The sequence below is a fragment of the Labrus mixtus genome, chromosome 22 (assembly GCF_963584025.1).
Source record: "Labrus mixtus chromosome 22, fLabMix1.1, whole genome shotgun sequence".
Classification (NCBI taxonomy): Eukaryota; Metazoa; Chordata; class Actinopteri; order Labriformes; family Labridae; genus Labrus; species Labrus mixtus.
In genome coordinates, this window is record NC_083633.1 from 14364876 (window position 1) to 14386261 (window position 21386).

The 21386-nt window shown below is 40.5% G+C and overlaps 1 protein-coding gene across 1 annotated transcript in view; it reads right to left on the reverse strand.

The window, feature by feature from the left end:
* The window catches only part of wnk1b (WNK lysine deficient protein kinase 1b), an 86162-nt gene that overhangs the window by 30596 nt on the left and 34180 nt on the right, over positions 1–21386 (reverse strand). The window contains exons 3-11 of the mRNA XM_061030238.1: positions 13862–14034; positions 8298–8518; positions 7042–7199; positions 2915–3003; positions 2106–2245; positions 1934–2013; positions 1430–1693; positions 1037–1106; positions 222–415 (exon numbers count right to left, since the gene is read on the reverse strand). Of these exons, the coding sequence (XP_060886221.1) occupies positions 222–415; positions 1037–1106; positions 1430–1693; positions 1934–2013; positions 2106–2245; positions 2915–3003; positions 7042–7199; positions 8298–8518; positions 13862–14034 (1389 nt within the window). The remainder of the gene's footprint in view (positions 1–221; positions 416–1036; positions 1107–1429; positions 1694–1933; positions 2014–2105; positions 2246–2914; positions 3004–7041; positions 7200–8297; positions 8519–13861; positions 14035–21386) is intronic.

Here is a 21386-nt window from a genome sequence, read left to right on the forward strand (position 1 = left end):
CACGTTGGATGAATTCATCTCCATATACAACAATCCTCGCAACACCATGCTTTTTTAAGGACCTATTTTAAACACTGCAAACTTCACTCCAAAGCAGCGCTCACTTCAAACTCACCAGTCATCTTCAACACACAGCAACACAACACGAGTATAACATGACCCTGCGCTCACTCACGCACTGCAATCTATGTATGTGTAATTTGGATGACATCACAACTCACCATTGGCTGCGGTGGCTGGGCGTAGCCTGGGTGCTGCTGAGGGGTTGAAGAAGAGGTGAGAGGGTAGGGGGTTTGGGGCTGGGAAGGGGGCTGGTTGGAGGGGGGGCCGCTGTATGACATGGTCAGCTGACCCAGGTGGAAGGAGTCTGAGGAGAAAACAGAGGAGCTCTGCCCGCTGTCCAAACCTCCTTCAGCTGAGAGAGAAAGACAGAAAGAGAAGTGTTCAGATATTAGGACTCAGTGTGTGTCAGAGTCAGAATCTAATTATGTTTACAAAATGACTTTGACACTTCTATGTAATAGAGGTTCTGTTGGCCATTTATGAAAAGCATAAAAAGGCGCATCGGCCACCAGGGAGGACACTTTGTTTACAAAAGCCATGATAACTTCTGAACAACTTTAATGGAATACAATTAGAGGAAGGAAAAATTCATAGTTTCAGTAAACAGTAGGATAGGTGTATCCAAACAATGGCTGCTGTTGCTTTACAGGAAGACAAAGACAATATGGTGCTGGTATCACCCTCCTGGCTCTGATAAGGATGGTTGTCTGCCCAGCAAATATTATCTAAGAGGTGTTCAGTTCTGTGTCATATTTCTGAAGATGGATGCAATGGAACAATATAATGATTTTGACAAATCCATTACAGATCCTTATATAGATATATGTTTCTGTCTTTAACACAGGTGGAGTTTAACGAATTGTACGAAAGCTGAAAAATGATAATAATGTTGCAATACTTAAAACTTTTTATGAAAAAGGTTCTTTGTGCTCATGCTGTCCTGTAAAGATGGTCTGTTTGTTGTTTTGCTTACATGTGTGTGAGATGCCGGTTTGCTGATAGTGATGCTGCTGTTGCTCCGCCTCAGTCTCCTCTACCTCTGCCTGCAGATGAACAAACACAAGCTCAGTTTATAGAAATAAAAACTTTTTGGGTTTGACGAGTCAAGCTTACATCTATTTACTGTACAGTCGTTTACATAATCAAAGTTCAAATTAAAAATTGAACTACAAAAGGAACCATTGGCGGAGGTGGAAATGGCGCTGAATAGAACATTTTAAGTGAGGCACCAATGATTAAGACTTCTTGCTTGCTGACTGCAAAAGTAAAAACTGCAAAAGTAAAAAGTACAAAAGAAAATCTACTTTTAAAGTGAAAACTTTTTTGCAAACATCCACTATGCTAACTAGCTCACAACTCAACAAACCTGTGTGTGTGCTGATTTAAGTGCCTCTTGTTGCTGTTGTTGTTGCTGCTGTTGTTGTTGTTGTTGCTGTTGTTGTTGTTGTTGTTGCTGCTGTTGCTGTTGTTGCTGCTGCAGCTGTTGTTCGCTCTCCAGTTTTCTCTTCTTCTCCTGCTCCTCTCGTACCAGCTGTCTCTGTTCTCTCTTCCTCAAGATCAGAGCGACTCTGTCTTTGATCGCCTTGGCCATGGTCTTGTGGTCGGCCTCAGCAACGTAGCCGGATTCAACCTGGGGAGTTAAGTGAAGTCATACAGATGCTCTTTGTACCCAACAGGCTCAAAAACTTCAACCCCTTCCATTAGGCATTTCCCACGAAAAAAAATCACTCTGCTTCTTCTAACTAAATTGTTTATTCTACCAAGTATCTTTCCCTTCTGCCTCCTCTCTCTGCCAAAAACCCATCATTTCCTCCCATTACGTGTCCATCTGTCCATCCATGCATCACTTCTTTCCCTGCATTGGACGCACCATTTCCTGGGCCACATCTTCAGGGACGTCCTTATTCAGGTCAAAGGAGAACTCGATGGCTTCGTTGTCTTTGTATTTGCCTGCAAACAAGGTACAAAAAGACGTTCAGGGAGCTCTCAATCTGATTTTGGATTTGGTAAATAAGTAAGATAACAAACAAATAACTCCTTGCCTTTGAGCTTCTTGACGTCTTCTATCCTGAGCCACAGTTTGATGCCGATCATTTCCCCATCGTCCTCCTCTGCCAGTTCAACCCTGACGCCTGTGTCCTCCTGGAAGAACGCATGGTTCAGCAGGGTCTTTATAGCATACCTAGAAAAAAAAGAGACAAAAAGTATGTAAACCAATGAGTTCAAGATCAGCAGAGCCTTGTGAGCTGGCATGCAGCTGATCAGCTAATAGGATGGATGTGGTGTTTAATTATTCTGATTGGAATCAACATGGCAACAACATCAAGCCCTGCTACAGCTGTATACATGTTATGCACTGGAACCTTCTAATGGGTCTTAAATAGGCTAATCGATTACAAAAGAAACAAATACAATGAGAACTGAGTGTTCTTGAACCAGATCCAATCAGATCCCAGAAATGAAATTAGATGACGTGTCTTCACCAAGGGGCCAAAGAATTTGGACAATAGGGAGGATGTGAAGACAAACAAAGACAAGTATGAGTTAAGCCTTGGTTTATTTCTAAAGCAGGAGAGGATACAGTGAATGTCTTGGCATGTGGCACGAGAGAACAGAGGACTTCTTATTTCTGACCGAGAGGCTGTGAATCAGAACAGGATTAGAGGAAGTCACACAGATCCTCTTCTTCTGTTATGTTGTGTTTCCTGTAGTAATGTGTTATTTGATCGTGTTTTTGTGATCACATTTGTTTAGTTAAGTAAGAGATTGAATGCAAATGTAAGTTATCAAAGATAGTCTGTACATGTGTGTGTGTGTGTTTGGGTTTGTGTTGTGTGTTCTCACATCTCACCTCTCATCCTTGTTTGTCCTGATGCAGCCCTCTATAATTTCCTTCACCTCAGGAATGGCTACCTTGTCAAAACTGCCAGGCTTCACTCCCTGCACACAAAGAAAGAGCAGTGAAGTCAGAGAATCTTTTAGAGAAAGACACAAAATCAACAGACCAGAAACAAACAAACACACACACGGTCAGGTCATAATAAGGTAGAGCAACTTGCTGGAGTTTCTATTGTACTTAAACCTTTATTTATCTCCAGAGATGACTTTCAAGAGAAACCCACCCAGGTGAAGAGACACTTCACTTCAGATGTTTACCTGACTGTCATCTTTCAATAGACACAAACATACTGTCAATGCATTTTATGCTCACTCGTTCTCTGAGTGTTTTAGTGATACTTAGTGTCTTCCTTTTGCCTCGTTATGTAATGCATAATAAAATGACTTTTCCGTATAGCAAATATAGAACAAGTTAAATAACTGCAGGATAAACCAAAACTAATCACATGGAAATGAAGTAAGAAAAAATGTAATTACACCCGCCCCCACAAAATGCAAATATAACCAAGAAAATCTGTAAAGAGAAGTAACGACAACTTCATCTTATTTTGATCAATAAAAGCACCAGCGGGCCCTTTCAGAAGTCTGGCACTAAGTGAAAACTTCTCTGAGGCCTTATGATAAAAGAATGGTCATTAAAATCGACTTTTTGGGGACTCACAAGTAACGTACAACAAGTAAACTCTGAAGGCCTTTAAAAAGTTTTCCCAGCACTCATCAGTAGCCCAAAAGTGAACAGAAGTTCAGTTACACAGCTCGCCAGACGGCATCTTAATGACCAGTCCATTTGTTCAAACTCTGTTAGTGGAAGAACAGAACAGACATCCAAGAAAGGAGCTGAAACTAAATCTGAGAGAAATGAAAGGCAACCGGAGAAAACAAAGTCCGACATTTAACGACAACAGACACTTTAGTGTTACACCTGTATGGTCGATACTACAGTGTATAATGTCCTCAGCTGTCTGGTATATAATGTGATTCTAACACACAAATGAAATCACTGCAAAAGGATAATTACCTCAAATAACACATTACATATACGAATGCACAAACTATTGCAAACTATATAAGCACAGCACTAACAAGAGAAGTTAAATCACTAGAAAGGATGTGTTAAAGATTGACAAAAAAGTCACTTACCTAAAAAGACCTGAGACACATACACTAGAAGCTGTTAGACTGACTGATAACTTAAGATAAGAAAAGTTTCACTTTACACTTGCTGGATAGCTGACTGACTGAGTGAGTGCCAGAACAGACAGAAATGTTTGTGTTGCTGTTTGTTCCAGAAAATGACCACCTCCGCCTGCCCCCTTCTTCCAGCCCTGTCCTCTCTTCCTTCTGATCCCTTTCTTTTCTTACTCTCTTGGCTTGTTTCACTACTGCAGCCCCCAGTTCACAATTACATAAGAACCCCCCATCTCTCTCTAACCCACCTACACACACACCCACACCCACACACACACACACACACACACACACACACACACACACACACACACACACACACACACACACACACACACACACACACACACTCCTTGTGAGATTCCAGGGGCCAAACAACGTTAGGACTGATGAAGGAAGTAATGGTATTAAGTCTGACAGAAGAACAGAGGATGAAGGAGAAAGAGAGACAGAGAGTTTGAGATTTTACTGTTAACAAGGCTGATTGGACGCTAGGAATGTTCCAGAAAGTTACGGGCCATAAGTCAACAACACTGTATGTCAAAGTGTTATAGAGTAAGAGCAGCTATCAGCATATACATCATAATGCAAAGGCTCCTGAATCTCCAGTGAAGTATATGGACATTAATAGAGGGTGCACAATAAGCTTGTGATCACTCCTTCACATGAAGGAGTGCTCCATAATTAAAGAGTATTATTTATTATAGTAATTATCATTATTGGTTTTTATTTAATCCTGCAGCTCCTAAAATGTTTTGGGGCTCATATCAGATTGTTTAATGTCTAATAGGCTGATGAGGCTACAGTTTAAAATCAGATATCAGCTGATGATGAGAGAGCTTGATAAATGCACTGTGAGGACCAAGATGAACAAGAAATATCAGTGAAATAGAAAAAAGACAATAGACCCAAAATAAAAAAAAAATAGTTTTAGCCAAATTCCTCACAGTGGTCTGTTCTGAGTTACTGTAATAGTCTTAATAACCATCTGGACGATTCTGGTGATTGGTTGACTTAGTTTTGCTTGTATGCTATGGTGTGCACAATAACACATCAGAATATCAGTATGTTACAGAAATGTATTTAAATTATTTGTTTCTGTTTTATTCATCACAACAAACATTTTAAACACATCAGGAGTTAACGGAGGGTTCTAGCTTTGTGAGGACACAGAGGGAGAAATGGAGGAGAGCTGTAAGGGAGGATTAGGCACCGAAATGAAAAGGGAGCAGGTGACTGGGGCACCCTGGGGTTGTCACAAGGTTGTGTGTGCATGTGTGTGTGTGTGTGTGTGTGTGTACACGGGTGACACTAACAAACACAGACAACTTCAGATTGTTGTTTAACTACTTGTTTTTCTGTCACAAAGCAGTCTAAAGGTTCCCTGCTCTCAGTAAGCATTATACACTGCGTATCCTGTGACTACTTTTACCTGAAAAAAACACACACAAAGATGTTTGCCCCAAAGGCTGAGGTCACAACGCTAATGTAATATTCTTGGATCTAATTGAGGATGTGAACATACAGTGTGGATTTATTCTGTGCATGAAGCGTCTTAAATCAAATCTAGAGATACGGAGAAAGAAAGATGACAGAAGACAGACAGTCTGACGGGAATCTCTTGTCTTGTGGTGGTGAGCAGCAGCGGGGATGCAATCTTAATACAAATCCTGCCAAGATGAATTTACTGTTCAGACTGAGCTAGAAATGTAAGCTGACACTGAGAAAAGAGTTACTCCACTACCTTAAAAATGTTAGAAATAAATCCGCACAGTAACTTGTTTAACACAGTTTTTTTTTGTGTGCAACTTGAAGGAGAATAAACCTCACATTTCTGTCAGTGTGTGTGAAATCTCCATTAAATTTTAATGTTCACCAGAGGTACAGTAACAGGAGCGCTTGTTTGAGCTGAGGGGGATGGTGGGTGCACTCGTCCATAAGAAAGTGTGTGTGTGTGTGTGTGTGTGTGTGTGTGTGTGTGTGTGTGTGTGAGTGTGAGAGAAAGAGGAGAGAGAGTGCGTTAGTGAGTAGGGGTGATGACCTCACAAGCACTCAACTTAAAACGGCCTCTGATTGCATCTGTTATCCTCTGTGTCTGGCGGTATTCTGGTCTCTGTCTTATTTTTTAGCCTCTTAGAATTTCCAACAAAATGTCAGACAAGTTCAACATGAGTAAGGTGTTTTATCTCGACATGCTGGAGTCTGTCAAGAAGTAGACCTGTAAGTCTCATTAGATTCCTCTAATATAGTAAGACGTAGGTGTGTGTTGACATCCCTTTTGCAACCTTTTAAAAAATCAAAAACAAACCTTAAATGATTTTATGTATTGTCCTTATTTTAAGCCATTGACATTTGAATAGATTTTCTGTTTTACTTCAAGACAATTACCCTCACTTTCCTCGAAAATAGCACTCTGCAAAGCTACTGGTGAATTGCCACCACAGCAAGATCCCTCGAGGTCAGATCTGTTTAGCCCTGATTTGACATGTTTGCTCTCGAGTGATGGTGAAAAGAGGTGCAGCCAAAAAATTATTCGTCTCCACACAGTGCTACTGTTATCTTTTTTTTTTTTTTTTTACTTCAGGCCGACAGAGCAAGAGAGACAGAGAGAGAGAGAGAGAGAGACAGAGAGAGAGAGAGAGAGAGAGAGAGTAAGCAAGAGCGACTAAGCGGTGCAAAAACACAGTCATATGACAGGATCTCCTGCAGTTCATGCTGTATAGTCAGTAAACAAGTAAGTGGAGGTGAGGGGGCAGAGAGAGCTGTTGGGGGAGGTGAAGATTCAAATGAAAATACTGTATTTTGATGACTTCTTTCACGATTCACTGCTATAGCATGCAAAAGACACTCTGTTTCTGCCACACACACTCCGTAGCAGAAAGTCAGACTTACACTAGTGACCCGCTTGTAGATCTGCGCAGCGTTCTGACATTCAGAGTAGGGGTACTCTGAGGTTGCCATCTCCAACATGCACATCCCGAAGGCGTAGACGTCTACGGATTCATCGTACTTCTCCTCATACATCTCTGGAGCCATAAACTCGGGAGTACCTGATGAAAAGGAGATGCAACAAAACAAAAAACTTTGATATTTCAACATATTACAATAAGGGCCAGATCCCAAAAAAAAGGATTGCGCTGCTTTTGTGTGCACTAAACCTGCGCAAATGAGAGAAACAGACGGCGTGGAATCCACAAAACACGCGCAAATCAGAAGAAACCCCTCCTACTGTAGCTCATCATCTTTATGTAGGCAAAACAACTTCATCAGGAAAGGTGCAGATTGTTTTTCTCCACATTTAGATGCAAAACAAAAGCAAACTGCTCGTAGCAGGAAACTTTATGGGAGTGTTAGCGACGGGCATATAATTAGTGCAAATTCTTTTGTGGATAGGGTGGTAAAAAGGGGCAGATTGCGGGGGCTAGTTCTGCACCCTTAATATCATAAATCCTCTTTGGTTTGGAGTGTCTTCTTTCACATATTCCTCTGAGAAAAACAACAACAACACATTAAAGGCTTGGAGTATTTTTTGATTGATTGTTATTTGTGCATGGTTGTTTATGAATTTCTGCGAGGGTCCAAGCGCTTGAGGTCTTCTGAATGACTACAAAGCAGCTGTGAGATTTACAAAGCATAGCAGTCTGGCCCCAAGTGCATGAGAAAATGCACTTTCATGTAATTGAGTGTGAGAATGTGTGAATACCAAAATATCTGCGGTCAACTTTGCAACTTGACTACTGAAAGGCAGCCAAGTTGATATATGGAGCACAGCTTAAGTTTCAGTGTGCGTCACTGTACGTGCAGGGTGTGTGTTGGGGATGTTCTCTTCATCACATCTCCAGATAGCTTAATCCTAGCTTTCTAGCAGACTGGCTGCTGGATATTTGACTTTTGAAATACCTGTGGTTTGCTTTTACAAGCAGACACTTTGGAAGCAGTAAAGTTGATTTACAGTAGGCGTGTGTAGTTGTGCAGAATGTTCATGTCTGTGCTCTTAAGAGACAGCTTGTGTCAACCTGCGTGTGTGTGTGCGAAGTGGTTGTTATTATTGCAAAAACATACATTATGTGAACTATTTCACTTTCTCCACCTTCATAAGACTGCTTGCAGGCCTGTTTGCATGCAACAGAGAGCTGCAGTGTTCTTACCTATGACACTCTTTGCAAACGAGGCCCTCTTCAGCGTGGCTAAACCCAGGTCCCCTATCTTCACGGAACCCGTAGGCCCCGTGATGAAGATGTTGTCGCATTTCAGGTCCCTGTGAATGATGGGCGGGGCTCTGGTGTGCAGGAAGTGAAGGCCTTTCAGGATCTGTCGACACCATGAACGCAGGACCTTGATTTTCATCACCTTGAAACGCTTCAGGTAGCTGCAAAACAAAAAGAGACAGCACATAAAGGAGCAAGTCAGTCAAAGAAGGATCAAGTGTACATTCATATAAAGACAGCAGCAGGTTCAACCAGACAACATCAGGCATGAATCCAGGTCAAGTGGGCTTTTGTTGGACACAATTACTGCCAACTGGTTTCCTCTTTGAAAGTCACATGCTACAAAAGGTTGTAAAAACAAAGTTGACATACTGTATTATCTCATATCTCATTTGGGCATTGTATTAAGATTGGGGGCATTGAGGTGACACTTTGAACTGCATTGATTGTAATCAATGATTGTATAACAGGGGAAGTCATTATTCCAAGACTAGGCAACACAAGGCCATCAGAAGCCCAAACACAAATGATACCTTTCAAAGACCTCAATTAAGAATGAACGTTAACGCAGACAAGGTCGGTTGCTGTCAGATATTTCCTTGTTAAAGGGATCCATCATTAACACTCAAATATAAGAAGAATGAAACACAACTCATGATAAACAGTTTGTCACTGACAGACAGATGGTGGAGAACTGTAACAGAATAATTACAGCTTGAAAACACATAAACATTTATTTATATACAGATATGTTTCAAATAGATAGAATCTAAGTATTTATTGATTTATTGACGGACTTATTCAACATAATTGAAGGTCAAGCACTCCTTTAATAATTCTTACCATTTATTATTGGGAATTTAACACCACATAAAGTAAAAATATCAAACTAAATTCATGGAAATGTCACATTTTAAACAGCTTTCAGTGTAAAAGTTGTTAATGCACATCAACAAAGACTTCTTCACATGATTCCTGAGAGGGAGTTGTCCACTGTCCAGAGTTATGAGTTTGGAACATTTCCCAGCATAACACAGGATGGAAATCAGTGAGACCCTCCTGGACAGGTCACACACAGATCCACACACAGATCCACACCTGTGGCTGATGAGCAGCTCGAGTCCACCTGGTTAGTCTGGAATGTGGGAGGAAACTTGAGGAAACCCAGTGACCCCAGGTCCATAACTGTGTGGAGTATGTTTTGTTTCGCTGCATACCAGTATGTCCTGACTGAACGTCTCTTTCACTCTCAGTCATTTAACTGGCAGTTTTATCTTTATGGATGAAATTAGATGCAACCATTAGACGAAAAAGGGATTCGGTCATAATTCTTTTTAAGAGCTTCGAGAACTTATTTTAAATCAATCTCACTCTCACTCACTCTTGATGAGCTCATTCACATTACACTTGAGTCTGCATATTTCTAATCAGCTCTTTAGCTGTATTCAAGCGCAGAGTAAAACACAGGCAGAGTTAGCATAGTGTGTTCCCTTTAAGTACATCCTTCCATTGTCCAGATGATGAGATCAACTTCTCCAAAATCATCTTTAGATTTGATAAGTTCAGCTGGTGTGCAAATGTGACTGCATCACAGCCGTCGGAATAACATCGTTTCTTGTTGTTTAATGTTTTAAGCACTTTAATTCTCTGAGCTGAACATCAACTCGCCCCTTTATGTTTTTAATGCAATTCTTTCATTTTGTCATATTAAATCTGAATAGTGTTGCTGGTGAATAAAAGGCAGCTGCCTGAACCGCTCGGGGATCCTGCAAAGGATCTCATCTCCACCAGCAATGCTCTCCAAGTCCAGACCGCCGAGCCTGTGCACAGCGGCATCGTTGAGTCTGGCTTTAGCATCACAGCTCCACTTACTGTATGCAGGGATCATGAGTGTTCACACTGAAGCAACTGTAGATCTGTCTTCACTTAATAAAGAGCTGCTCACATAACCAGCCTTGACTCAGTCTGCAGTATCATATAAAGAACTTGTTCTTCTTCGGAGTTACATGTAAAATCCCAGTTAGCCATTGTTGAAATCAATGAAAAGCTGATCAAAGTTCTTAAAGCCCAAATATACGTCTTCAATTTGATCTTTTAAATGGGGCAAATAAGAAAGTGGAACTTGCTTCCTCTTATTTGTTATATATGCTGAATGAAAGTTTTGCTGTGGCACACACAAGAATGTACAAGCAAACACAACTTCATCCCAGATTATAATTCACTGACTGGAGAAAATGAGGTGTCAAATCTTTCTATTCTTCAGAAAGGGATGCAGCCGCAGCCATATATCACTTACATGCAGCAATGCACCGACAATAACAATATTCAAGAAGATGACTACCCATTTTTAATTTGACAAGAAAACTAATTGAGAGAAATGGAAATGCAAATCAAAATGAACGATTCAACAATAAAACTCTTTCTAAAATTCTTCAGTTCACAGAGAAATGACCAAGTCGCTGTTTTTTCACTTTAGACTTTATCAGGCAGAACTATCTGGGCGGATTCACATATTCTAACTGGGAGTTTTCCTTCAGGACACATTATGATTTAAAAACATCTACTGGAGACTTTCTAAGGGAACATATCACAGAATGCATACCTGTGAAATTGAAGCGCCATGTGTTGTGATTAAAAAAATGACTCCCTTTCTGTAATGCCAAACGTAATGTCACACTCCACATCTCATAACTCATATCAAACAGCGCTCTCTTTTCCTCCTTCTCCCCCTCTTCCTTTATTTTCTTTACCTTACAGCCTCCTCTACCTCGCCTGTCTACTCCGCTTTCTTCCTCTCTCTGTCTGAAGTCAGAACAGCGCTGACAGAAAAGTTCAACCCTGTGGCATGCGATGTTGGAGTGACGCTGCACAAAGCGTTGCTCCTACACACAGTCACTCAACCGTGCTCGCTTTTCAACACACAAACCTAAATACACATGTATGGACGTGTGAATACAGAGAACATACAGTACACATTCAAGCATGAGTGGCTAGAATTTATACACAGACATACAGGAGAGAAGGTACAATCACATGCCTCTATGTCTCTTTGTCTCTCACACACACATACATAGATAAGGGGCCCCTAATACCCTGAGCCCATGCTGGTCAGTGTTTCCATCCTCCCTCCCTATCAGTCCTCCCTCTCGCCATCTCCCTTTCATTTTTCCACCTCTTCAGCCTACAACAGTCCTGTCTCCTTTTACAGGCTTCATCTGGATGACAGCCAAACCCCTGCAGCCTTGACCCTGTGCATATATGTCCCTGCATGCACTGGACAAACTTTACAAACATGTGTGCAACTGACAGAATTTATTTCCTAGATATTTACAACTTTCAAGTAAAGGAGTAAATTATACAACTGAAAAATGGATCATTCAAGTTTATTGCTGATCATTTTGTTGAATATTTGCATATTTTTTTGGGGGGGAAATACAGCTTTAATTCAGGGAAACAAGAAAAATGAAGAGATTTTTTGTATTCCTTCATTATTAAAATTGATGTCAAGGCAAGTTTTGTATCAAGCTCTTATTCTCATGACTCATTTTGTCTAAGGTCTCATCTAAATATTTAAATCACACGTTTCATTCCTGACTTAAGTTATTTATATTTCCTGTACCCCCCTCCCTTTTGACACAGTCGGTAGCTGAAGATAAAAGAAAGGTTTTGTATACGACTTTTCTGTGCTACACATTTCACTTTCAAAATGAAGACAGAAGCAGGATGAAAAGTGTCTGCTCAGTATTGTATTTTAAAACTAATTTATAATGCTTGTTCTGTCCAGTGGAGGGCGCTAGTGGCCTTGGTAGTGTGGTACTGATGGATTTATACTTCCACTATGTGGTCACAGGTGGTTTATTAGCCTCTCTGTCTACCTGCTTTCAACATGATTTATCTATCCATGTATTTCATCTGACTATGTGTCTGCCTGATTTTCAAAACGACTTTCTCTCTTCCTTAAACTATTTGATAATAACCATCAGACGGGTTGTTCATCTGCCTCCCCACAGCCTCGTTTGGTCCCCCCTCTGTCTATCTGTCGGTCTCTCTGTCAGGAATGAGAGGAATCTGCAGCAGAAGCAGCAGCTGGCAGGTGGGCCCATGTCCCCACGTCATGCTGCACGGGACACGCCGTGCGCCGCATGCCGGACATTTACTGTAGCCTTTCATTGTATCAGGAGCTCAACAATCACATTCACAGACCGGCACACATCGACTCTGTAAAGACTGCTGTGCGTGCGGTGACAGCATGGACAATGACTGCCACAGATTCACCAGTTGTCCACTTAGAGACACCCCTGCTATCGACATGCAAACACACACATGTACAGCACAACCTGACACACACACACACACACACACACACAAGGTTGGCTTGCTTGTGTATTTAATGCTTAAATAAAAGACAACACCTTGATGTTGCTGACGTTACATACACACATAAGCAGGGCCTCAGTCAGTCACATGTAATGAGTGAGACACACAAGCTGACCCACTAACACATGCACTCAGTGCTGATCACCTGCTTGGATGTGAGGTGCTTACGACACTGAAAGACCATTTTAACAGCTGAAAATAAAGGAAAACTGCATATTGGCTTGACATGAATAATGGCAACATAAGTGTGTGCGTGTTTTCTTTAACAAAATCTGGAGGTGAGTCATCATCTGTACTGAAAGTGCTTTTCAGAAGCAAAGGGGTAAAGAGGTGGTCAAGAGTCTCTACTTAAAGTGTGTGCATGTGTTGTTGATGTGCACTAAAGTGTTGCACAAAATGAACACCACCCTTGTTTCTTTTTCCTTTGGGGCGAGATAAGCATGAACATGTTTTCCATGCATGTTATGACCACATCTTTATCAATCCAAACACTTTTCATATTGGTGTTCCTTTCTGTTGAAGTAACCGCAGTGACTTTTGTTTTTCAAGAGTTGCACATAAACAGCTTTATGTCCATTGTTCTGGTTGGTTTCCTAATGAGCTGGAGTAGTCGTTCCAGTTTTCCTTGTCTGGTCCGGTGTAGGAGCTTCAACCGGTTGGATTTTACACAAACAGACTCCACCTGCATCTGTCACTATGACACATTTTGGCATATTCAAAAGTAGCCCACATCAGCACACTGTGCCTGCAGTATTACAGAGCCTAACCCAAGTTACATTCTATTACTTCAAGCAATAATAACACACAAGTACCTTATTGTGTTTGTATGGATGGACTAGCAGTCAACAGTGTTTGTGTGAAATGTTCTTCTCAGACAAAGCAGGAAACATAAAGAAGACCAGATTGCAGCCAAGGAGGAAAGAGGAGTGGAAGATGCTTACAGTCCCATCCTGTGGTTAGCTTAAACCAGCTTTGACATTTTTACACTGGTCTTACCCTACCAGCAGAAACACAACACCAAAAAGACACTACCACTTTTTAGACGACAAATTATTTCCCCCCCCCCCCCCTCCTGAAGGTCCGAAAATGAACATCTTGAAAAATCATTTCATCTGTCATGTACTCACGTTTTCAGTGTGCCTGATGTCATGAGCTCAGTGACCAGAACAATACATTTCTTTCCTTTGCACGGTCCCTCCCAGGAGTCATAGAAGCGGACAATGTTAGGATGCTGGAGACCGTTCAACATCCCCGCTTCCTCTTTGAAGCGTTGACGCTCCGACTTGGACAGCTTGCGATCCTACAACCACAGACAGAAAAGGACGATTATTAGTCATTAAACACAACACAGGCCACATTGTTCATCTGCAATAATCACACAAGAAGTATTTAGTGAAACACAAACATGTTCTATTAATAGAACAAATACATAATTGTACTTAAATGGTGAGAGTGATTACAATCACATTAAGTAGGAAAGGAGAGCTCATTAACTGAGGATCCAAAACAAGAGAGGAAGGGCATAAAGTAAGGAATAGAGAAATATTCAGCACTTTGAAAACACACATCCATGGTCTGACAACATCTTAACATGTCTATAAAATACAAATGCAGCTGACAAATCAAATCAGACTTTCAGAAAATGCTTCTAGATGACATAAAAAAACAGCAGTACAGGAGGATGAGGATAAAACTGTAGACCGTCCTTTCATCTTTGCTCAAAGACGCCACACACATCCATTAGAGCCTGAGGCTGATATTTGATGTGGTTTCTTTTTATCACTAGACTGCATGCTCTATCTCTCTGTGCCGTACCTTGTGATACTTTAATAAAAGCGTTTTATAAATAAACTAACTCTGCTCAAACAAAGAGCCAAAATTAAGTGAGATGTTTCTGAGTTTGTTCATGCTTGTTTCTCCTCTGGTATTATTGTGCCATGTCTGAAACACCTCTCTATTTAAAGAAAATACTGTAGAGCATGTAGAGATTATGTAGAGATTAGAGTGTGAAATTCAACGTATGCTCTGAAAAAAAATGGAAAGAAGAAGTCTAAATGGTAACCCGACATTTACTAATTTTTCTTTCATGCAATTAAGTCAGTAATGAAATATGTGCTCACTGGAGACTAAATGTTTGAATCTGCAATCTTGATTTGTATCTGCAGATACTATTCTTGCCTTGACAGATTGATATGAAGTTTATTTGTTTAAAAAAGTAAAAAGAAAAAGGCTCTTTAGGATGGAGTTAAACATTTGAGAAGCTAAAACTGTTTTTGTATATTTGCTTAACTTGTTGCTGATACATAGGTCTATTAAACGATTTTTAATTGGCCTGTATTTCAGCTCTAATTGTTTTTTCTTTTAAGGAAATAGGAGAACAAAGGACGACAAAGAGGACAATAACATAGGACACTTTGAGGATGATTTATTTTCATGTCTTTTCTCAAAGTCAGGGATCATGTGTTTTCTCTGAGAAGCAACATGATCCCTCACTGGCTCCCCACCAACAGACACAAACGATTCTTCCCTCAGGTATCAGCTCCTACTTCTTCTGTCCTTCACAGTTTAGATGTCTGGACGTCAACTGTACTCCACAACACTGGCATCAGGCTTAAACTGTGTGTCTTTTTTTTTTTTTTTTTTTTTACAGTAGCGGTCGTAGCCACCCAGTGAGAGTTACGATTGACATTCTAAGAAAAGTCCAACACACTAAGTTTAACGGGCATTCCAGCTCTCACCCTAATACTTCAATAAACATGCATGCAAAGGGCAGTGTGGGCGGTTCAGATCTTGTAAAGAAGTCTGAGTGTGTGGCCATTTGTCCATGAGCATGTGTGCAAAAGGAGTCATGCATTCAGTCATGTCTAGCCTGTGTTTGTTTTCATGTCAGTTTATTATGTAATAGAAAAACTAAAAATGGAATCACTCATCGCCCTACCTAAACAAATAGCTTAGTTAACACTTGTTAGCTATAGGTTTGAATAAGAATGTGTGTATATATGGTTGTTTGCAAAGTGAAGTTTCTAGTTGCTTCACCAGCTCTGTGTCTTACTGTAGCTGACACATCACCGGCCCCGAAATAAACTAAATCTGGGCTGGCTGAGGATGACAAAATAAAGTGCTAAACCTCAATTCTCAGAAGATGTAAGCCCAAATATGGTTCCCACTTCCTCCTTGACTCTTAATTAATGACCTGTCTTCACAGGATCATCTGCAGTTACATGTAGGTTTCAGGGTTTAAAACATGAATGTGTAAGAGATGTCCCAAAATAACCTGAAAGAAATAGAGATTTGTGTTTTGAGAGTAAATCGCGACACACACTTAAACTGTTTCATAATGCTGTGACCCTTTTAGAGGATGTAATTATAGTCTGGTCTGCAGACACATACAGAGGGGGGAGCTGGAGTGTGTTTGCTGAAATATAAATGACAGACTCTTTGAATCAAACACAATGAGACGACAGGAAGAAGCAACAAGAAATGTTATATTTATATTTGAGGCGCATTTAGAGAAGCAACAGGATCCTTAAGGTGATGCAAGATCAGACGTTGGAGGTTAGACACCTACTCATGGGAATATTATCAGGATTATCACCATGGCAACCAGTGCTATAAAAAAAACAGGACCGATGAGGGGAACCTTGTTTTTATTTTCATTCATAAAATATTAAGTTTTTTAATCACGTTCACACTCACAGTTAAATGTTGTTAATCAATACCTCAGGTTATTAATTAAAGAAGAAATAAACATTAAGGAGAAAAAAAGCTTGAAGTATTTTAGTGCAAGCAATCCGAGACAAAGCAGAAGCTCAGCTTGAATGATTCATGATGTTTAATAAAACAGAGGCACCAAACCAAAAAAAATGTGGGATATGGTGGTACTATCCAGAGATCTAATATAACCTGAGGGATAATTTAATCATCAGGTAGCATTCCTACTCTATAATCCAGACCAATCAACCACAGACTGAAGATTCTGCCACGTCAGGTCACGGTGTTCAAGTCTTTTGAAATGTTGTAAATCTATGAGGAACCCTTGTGAGCTGCTTCAGAGATTAGTATGACGATGATCTCATATTGTCATGTTGTATAACCCAGGGCCTCAACTATATCATATGACTTACAGACACACACACACACACACACACACACAGAGAAAGTCTAAAAGCCTTAGTGTGTTTCTAAGTGCATTAATGTGTGTAGATATACGTGTGTGTGTGTGTGTGTGTGTGTGTGTGTGTGTGTGTGTGTGTGTGTGTGTGTGTGTGTGTGTGTAAGAGCTTATCCCTTCATCCTGCAGAAACCACTTCACTGATGATGGCCCATTAGCAACGCAGAAATGTCCATGCATGTGCTCACCCTCTTTTCTATTATGATCACATGACTCTGTGGTCACATGACGTTAGCTCGGAGGTCACATGACTGATTGGAAGCCGGCGGTCCATTTCCCAGCAGCACTTAGAACAGACCCTGACCACCCGCATCTTTGTTAGACACCTCCCTCGGGCACGAGCAGATTACTTCTCCCTCTTTCTGTGTGTATTTCTAATTTTGTGTGCATGTGTGTGTGTGTGGGAGTGTGTGTGTGTGTGTGTGAGCATGCATGTGTGTTTCCACAGATGTGAACAGACAGCAAGTCTGAAGGGGCCTCCTTATAAATTATTAATGTTTCCTTCTTCATTCTAGTGTACAAAATGGGTAGAGTAAACAACTCGCACATACAGAAGAGGCTTTGTAGGAGAGAGAGTAAATGCTGAAAGAAAATTGCATAAAAAAAACTGTTGTAAAGATTTAAGGTTTAATTTGATGCATGACGCATAAGTCTTCCCGTTGAGACAGGGTTTTTTTTTTTTCTTTCTGTCTGTCACTCTCTCTCCATCTTTTCTTTTCTGAGCTTCAGTCTGTCTGTCACTCTCTCTCCATCTTCCTTCAAAACATCATTAGGCTTGAGTTTGACCACCTCAACAATATCCTCTCCCTCTCTGTCCGAGCCTCTCTCTCTCTTTCTCTCATTCACACAAACACACACCTAAGCAACATGAGCCTTTACTCTCAAATCTGCTGCCTCTTCACACACACACACACACACACACACACACACACACACACACACACACACACACACACACACACACACACACACACACACACACACACACACACACACACACACACACACACACACACACACACACACACACACACACACACACACACACACACACACACACACACACACACACACACACACACACACACACACACACACACACACACACACACACACACACACACACACACACACACACACACACACACACACACACACGGCTTCCTTTTAGTTTTATCTTCTTGTCGTTTATCTGAGAACTTGAAAGAAGCCACCTATCCATCTCTGTGTGACTGACACCTCTTCGTATGTCTGCACTACTTCTGTTCTGCCAACCGAGGACACACACATGAACATACACACACACACACACAGTACATGAACCCAGCGAGGAAGCCAGACAGGCAGGGAGGAAGAAACCGAATCAGCAGTGTTACAGCATTATGCAGCTTCCTGCAGAGAAGCTGTAAGCTGATACCCTCTGATCGACTGGTCTAGTCTGGACTTCCCACTGTGCTTTAACGCTCAGTGATCATCCGCTCTCGTCTACTTCTCTGGTTTGTTGCACCCCCAGCAAGTGAGCAGCGCTAACAGCACCAGATGGACGGAGGTTGTAACAGAAGACCACACAACGAGTGCCAGAAATGAAGAAACTGTAAAAGACTAGATAACTGGTCCCTTAATGCATGATCTGTAGAGCTTCTGGGTATTAAGCTCGCATGATGTTGTCTAAATTGTCAAATCTCTCCTGGGGAAGCATAAATATAGCTAGAATGATTACATATGATTGTCTGTGACCCAAAGACTTGTCTGTTTCTCAGGCGTTTTATTATATAACAGTGAATTAGATTGGTTTATATAAAGAGAAACCAATGCAGAACATGAGGATAGGGCAGATCTCACAGCATCAGTAGTTAGGAAATCAACAAATCATCTAAAAAAAGTTTTACAAGCCAAGTAAATTTTAAAAAAGATGACCAGATGTTACCAGCCAAACGGTCTGTAAAGCAGTTGTTTATTAAGGTTTATTATGTGGATTCAATATGTAAGTATCTCCCAGTTATGCTCATAAAAAAATCGAAGACATGAGGGTTTCCAGTAATTATAGCATTCATGTGTTTGTTGTGTTCCCCAGAAGCTCAAATTTGACATTTGTACTGAAACCAGGATATCTTTTCCTAACATTATTTCCCTGATTCACTGTCATTGATTTTGTGTACCTACATCTTTTTTTTTTTTTTTTTTTTTGGCAGGAGTAAATAGTAAATAAACTTGCGCTTGCATATTGCTTTTCTTGTCTTCTGTCTACTCAAAGCACTTTTACCCTGCATGTCACACCTACCTATAGAATAAACTTATTGGAGCATGAGAACTTTAAGGTAAAATAAAGAAATCACAAACAAGAGCTGTAAAGCTGATATCTAGTAGGCAGTATTGTACAGATGAAGCATCAAGTGTATAAGAACCTGAATTATAAACTGAGTATCCATAAGAGCAATAATAATCCAACCACTGACATAAGACACAGAAACGGCTACATGCAATTCATGTTACTTCACACAGCTTAATGAATAAATATATCCTCTCTGACGTAAAACTGAGAATATCCTGGGATCAAATGGTTCTTTACGGTTGGCTTCGTGTTCTCCTCATCAAAGATAGTGCTCTTTTTTAAGAACAAGCATGAAAGGGAAAACATGGACCGAATGTAATCTTACAATACAAATGAATTATTGTTGAATGTTAAAACACTTTGTCTCATGTTTTTATCCTGCTGATGATTCCCTGCTCTCCCATAAAAAGATGCAGAAACTTCTAAGTGATCATTTGGGGAGAAAAAACAGGGAAACATTTTTCCCTTACTGCCCGAAAAGTTAAAACAAGACAGCCCAAAAATGAACAAACACATCTACAAGTTTATTTAGTCTGGTATCTAGGATAATTGCGGAACCCTTGTGACCTCACTAAAATAACAAGTTCAAATCCAGGTCAGTTTATGAAGAGTTGATATAATTGAAAGCATTTAGAGATTATTTGGTTTAGAATCAGATGATGAAAAAGAGACAAATTATGTCCCAAAAAACTTCAGCTACACTCGATAAGAAACTTACTGAAGTACTCTTTCAGCTTTTTTTGAACAGTACAACAAGTGTTATGAAGGTGAGAACAACAATAATACACCATGCACAGCAAAAATACTGCAAATCTCTTTTAGCCCAATAAATATGTCTGAAATGATTATAGAAAAATATCCAGCTGCGTCCTTTTTCCTGCCATGAATGGGCAATCTTTTTTGGAAACTTCCGTGACCTATACACGTGTGGTTGACCCACTTCGCTTTCTCTCTGATAAACCTTTGAGTCCCTGACCCAAATTTTGAAGAATGCTGCTCAGTAACTGGGGAAAAAAAATCAGGACCTATAAATCTTCATTACATTACGCTCGACTGAGTGAAGAGCTGATTTGTTTCTATAGGCAGTAAAAGACCTACAGTGTAGCAGTGAAGGAGGATAGGGCCTCGTGTGTGTGTGTGTGTGTGTGTGTGTGTGTGTGTGTGTGTGTGTGTGTGCATGAAAAAAGGGCCTGGTGTGTGCTTTTAGTCAGTATGTTGCCAATATGTCTCTTAGCCCCCCTGGAGTCTGGAAAGACTCTCCTGCAAAGAACCACAAACCCCCTGCAAAGACACACTCACACACACACACACTAATGAGTGCACATAAGGCACAAAAATACATGCATGTTTCACTCGTGCACACAAACCAAAACTTCTCTGAGACCTTTACCACAGCTTGTTATGGTTAGCCAGCATGAGTGATGAGTGAGAGAGAGAGAGAGAGAAAGGATCTATTATAAATAAGGATGATTGAAAAGAGGATAAATAAGTTCCAAAAGGTGGAGAGAGAAAGTGATGGATCTCATCGTTTAAAGAGAAGTGTCAGGATCTGCATTGTGGGTACTGAAATAAGTTCACACCCTCCTTCTTCTATATTTCCCGTATGTTTGCTAACATCTTTTTATCTTCTCTTCTGTCCTCTTTCTCTCTCCAGCTGCCTCACTCACTCTGTGTTTCTCCTTCTCCCCAGCCCTCCCTCCTTCTTTCCTTCTATTTAGGTGGTTTTTGGTTTCCCCATCAATCACCGCTCTACATATTGCAGTAACCAGGGCCATGTGTGTGCACACGTGTGTGTATTCTAATCTGACCTACTTGTGGCTGAAAAATTTGTTGTTTCTGAAGGACACGTGGGGATAAACATACATGATGGTTTCCCTTTTTTAACTTAACAAGATATGTTTTTGATATTGTTAATGTTGTATTTTGTTAACTCCAGTGCAGGGCTGGAAACAAAAATGGTTCTGGTTATCGATTAATCTGCTGAGTGGTTACAAAACTATCAGTGAACTTCTTTTTGTATAAATTGTAGAAGAATTGTGAAAATGCATCACAATGCCCGAGAGCCCAGTGTGAACATTTCAAATTTGTTTCGTTTGTCAAACCAAAAGTTTAAAAAAATAAAGAATCTGTATTACTTTTCTTTAATGTC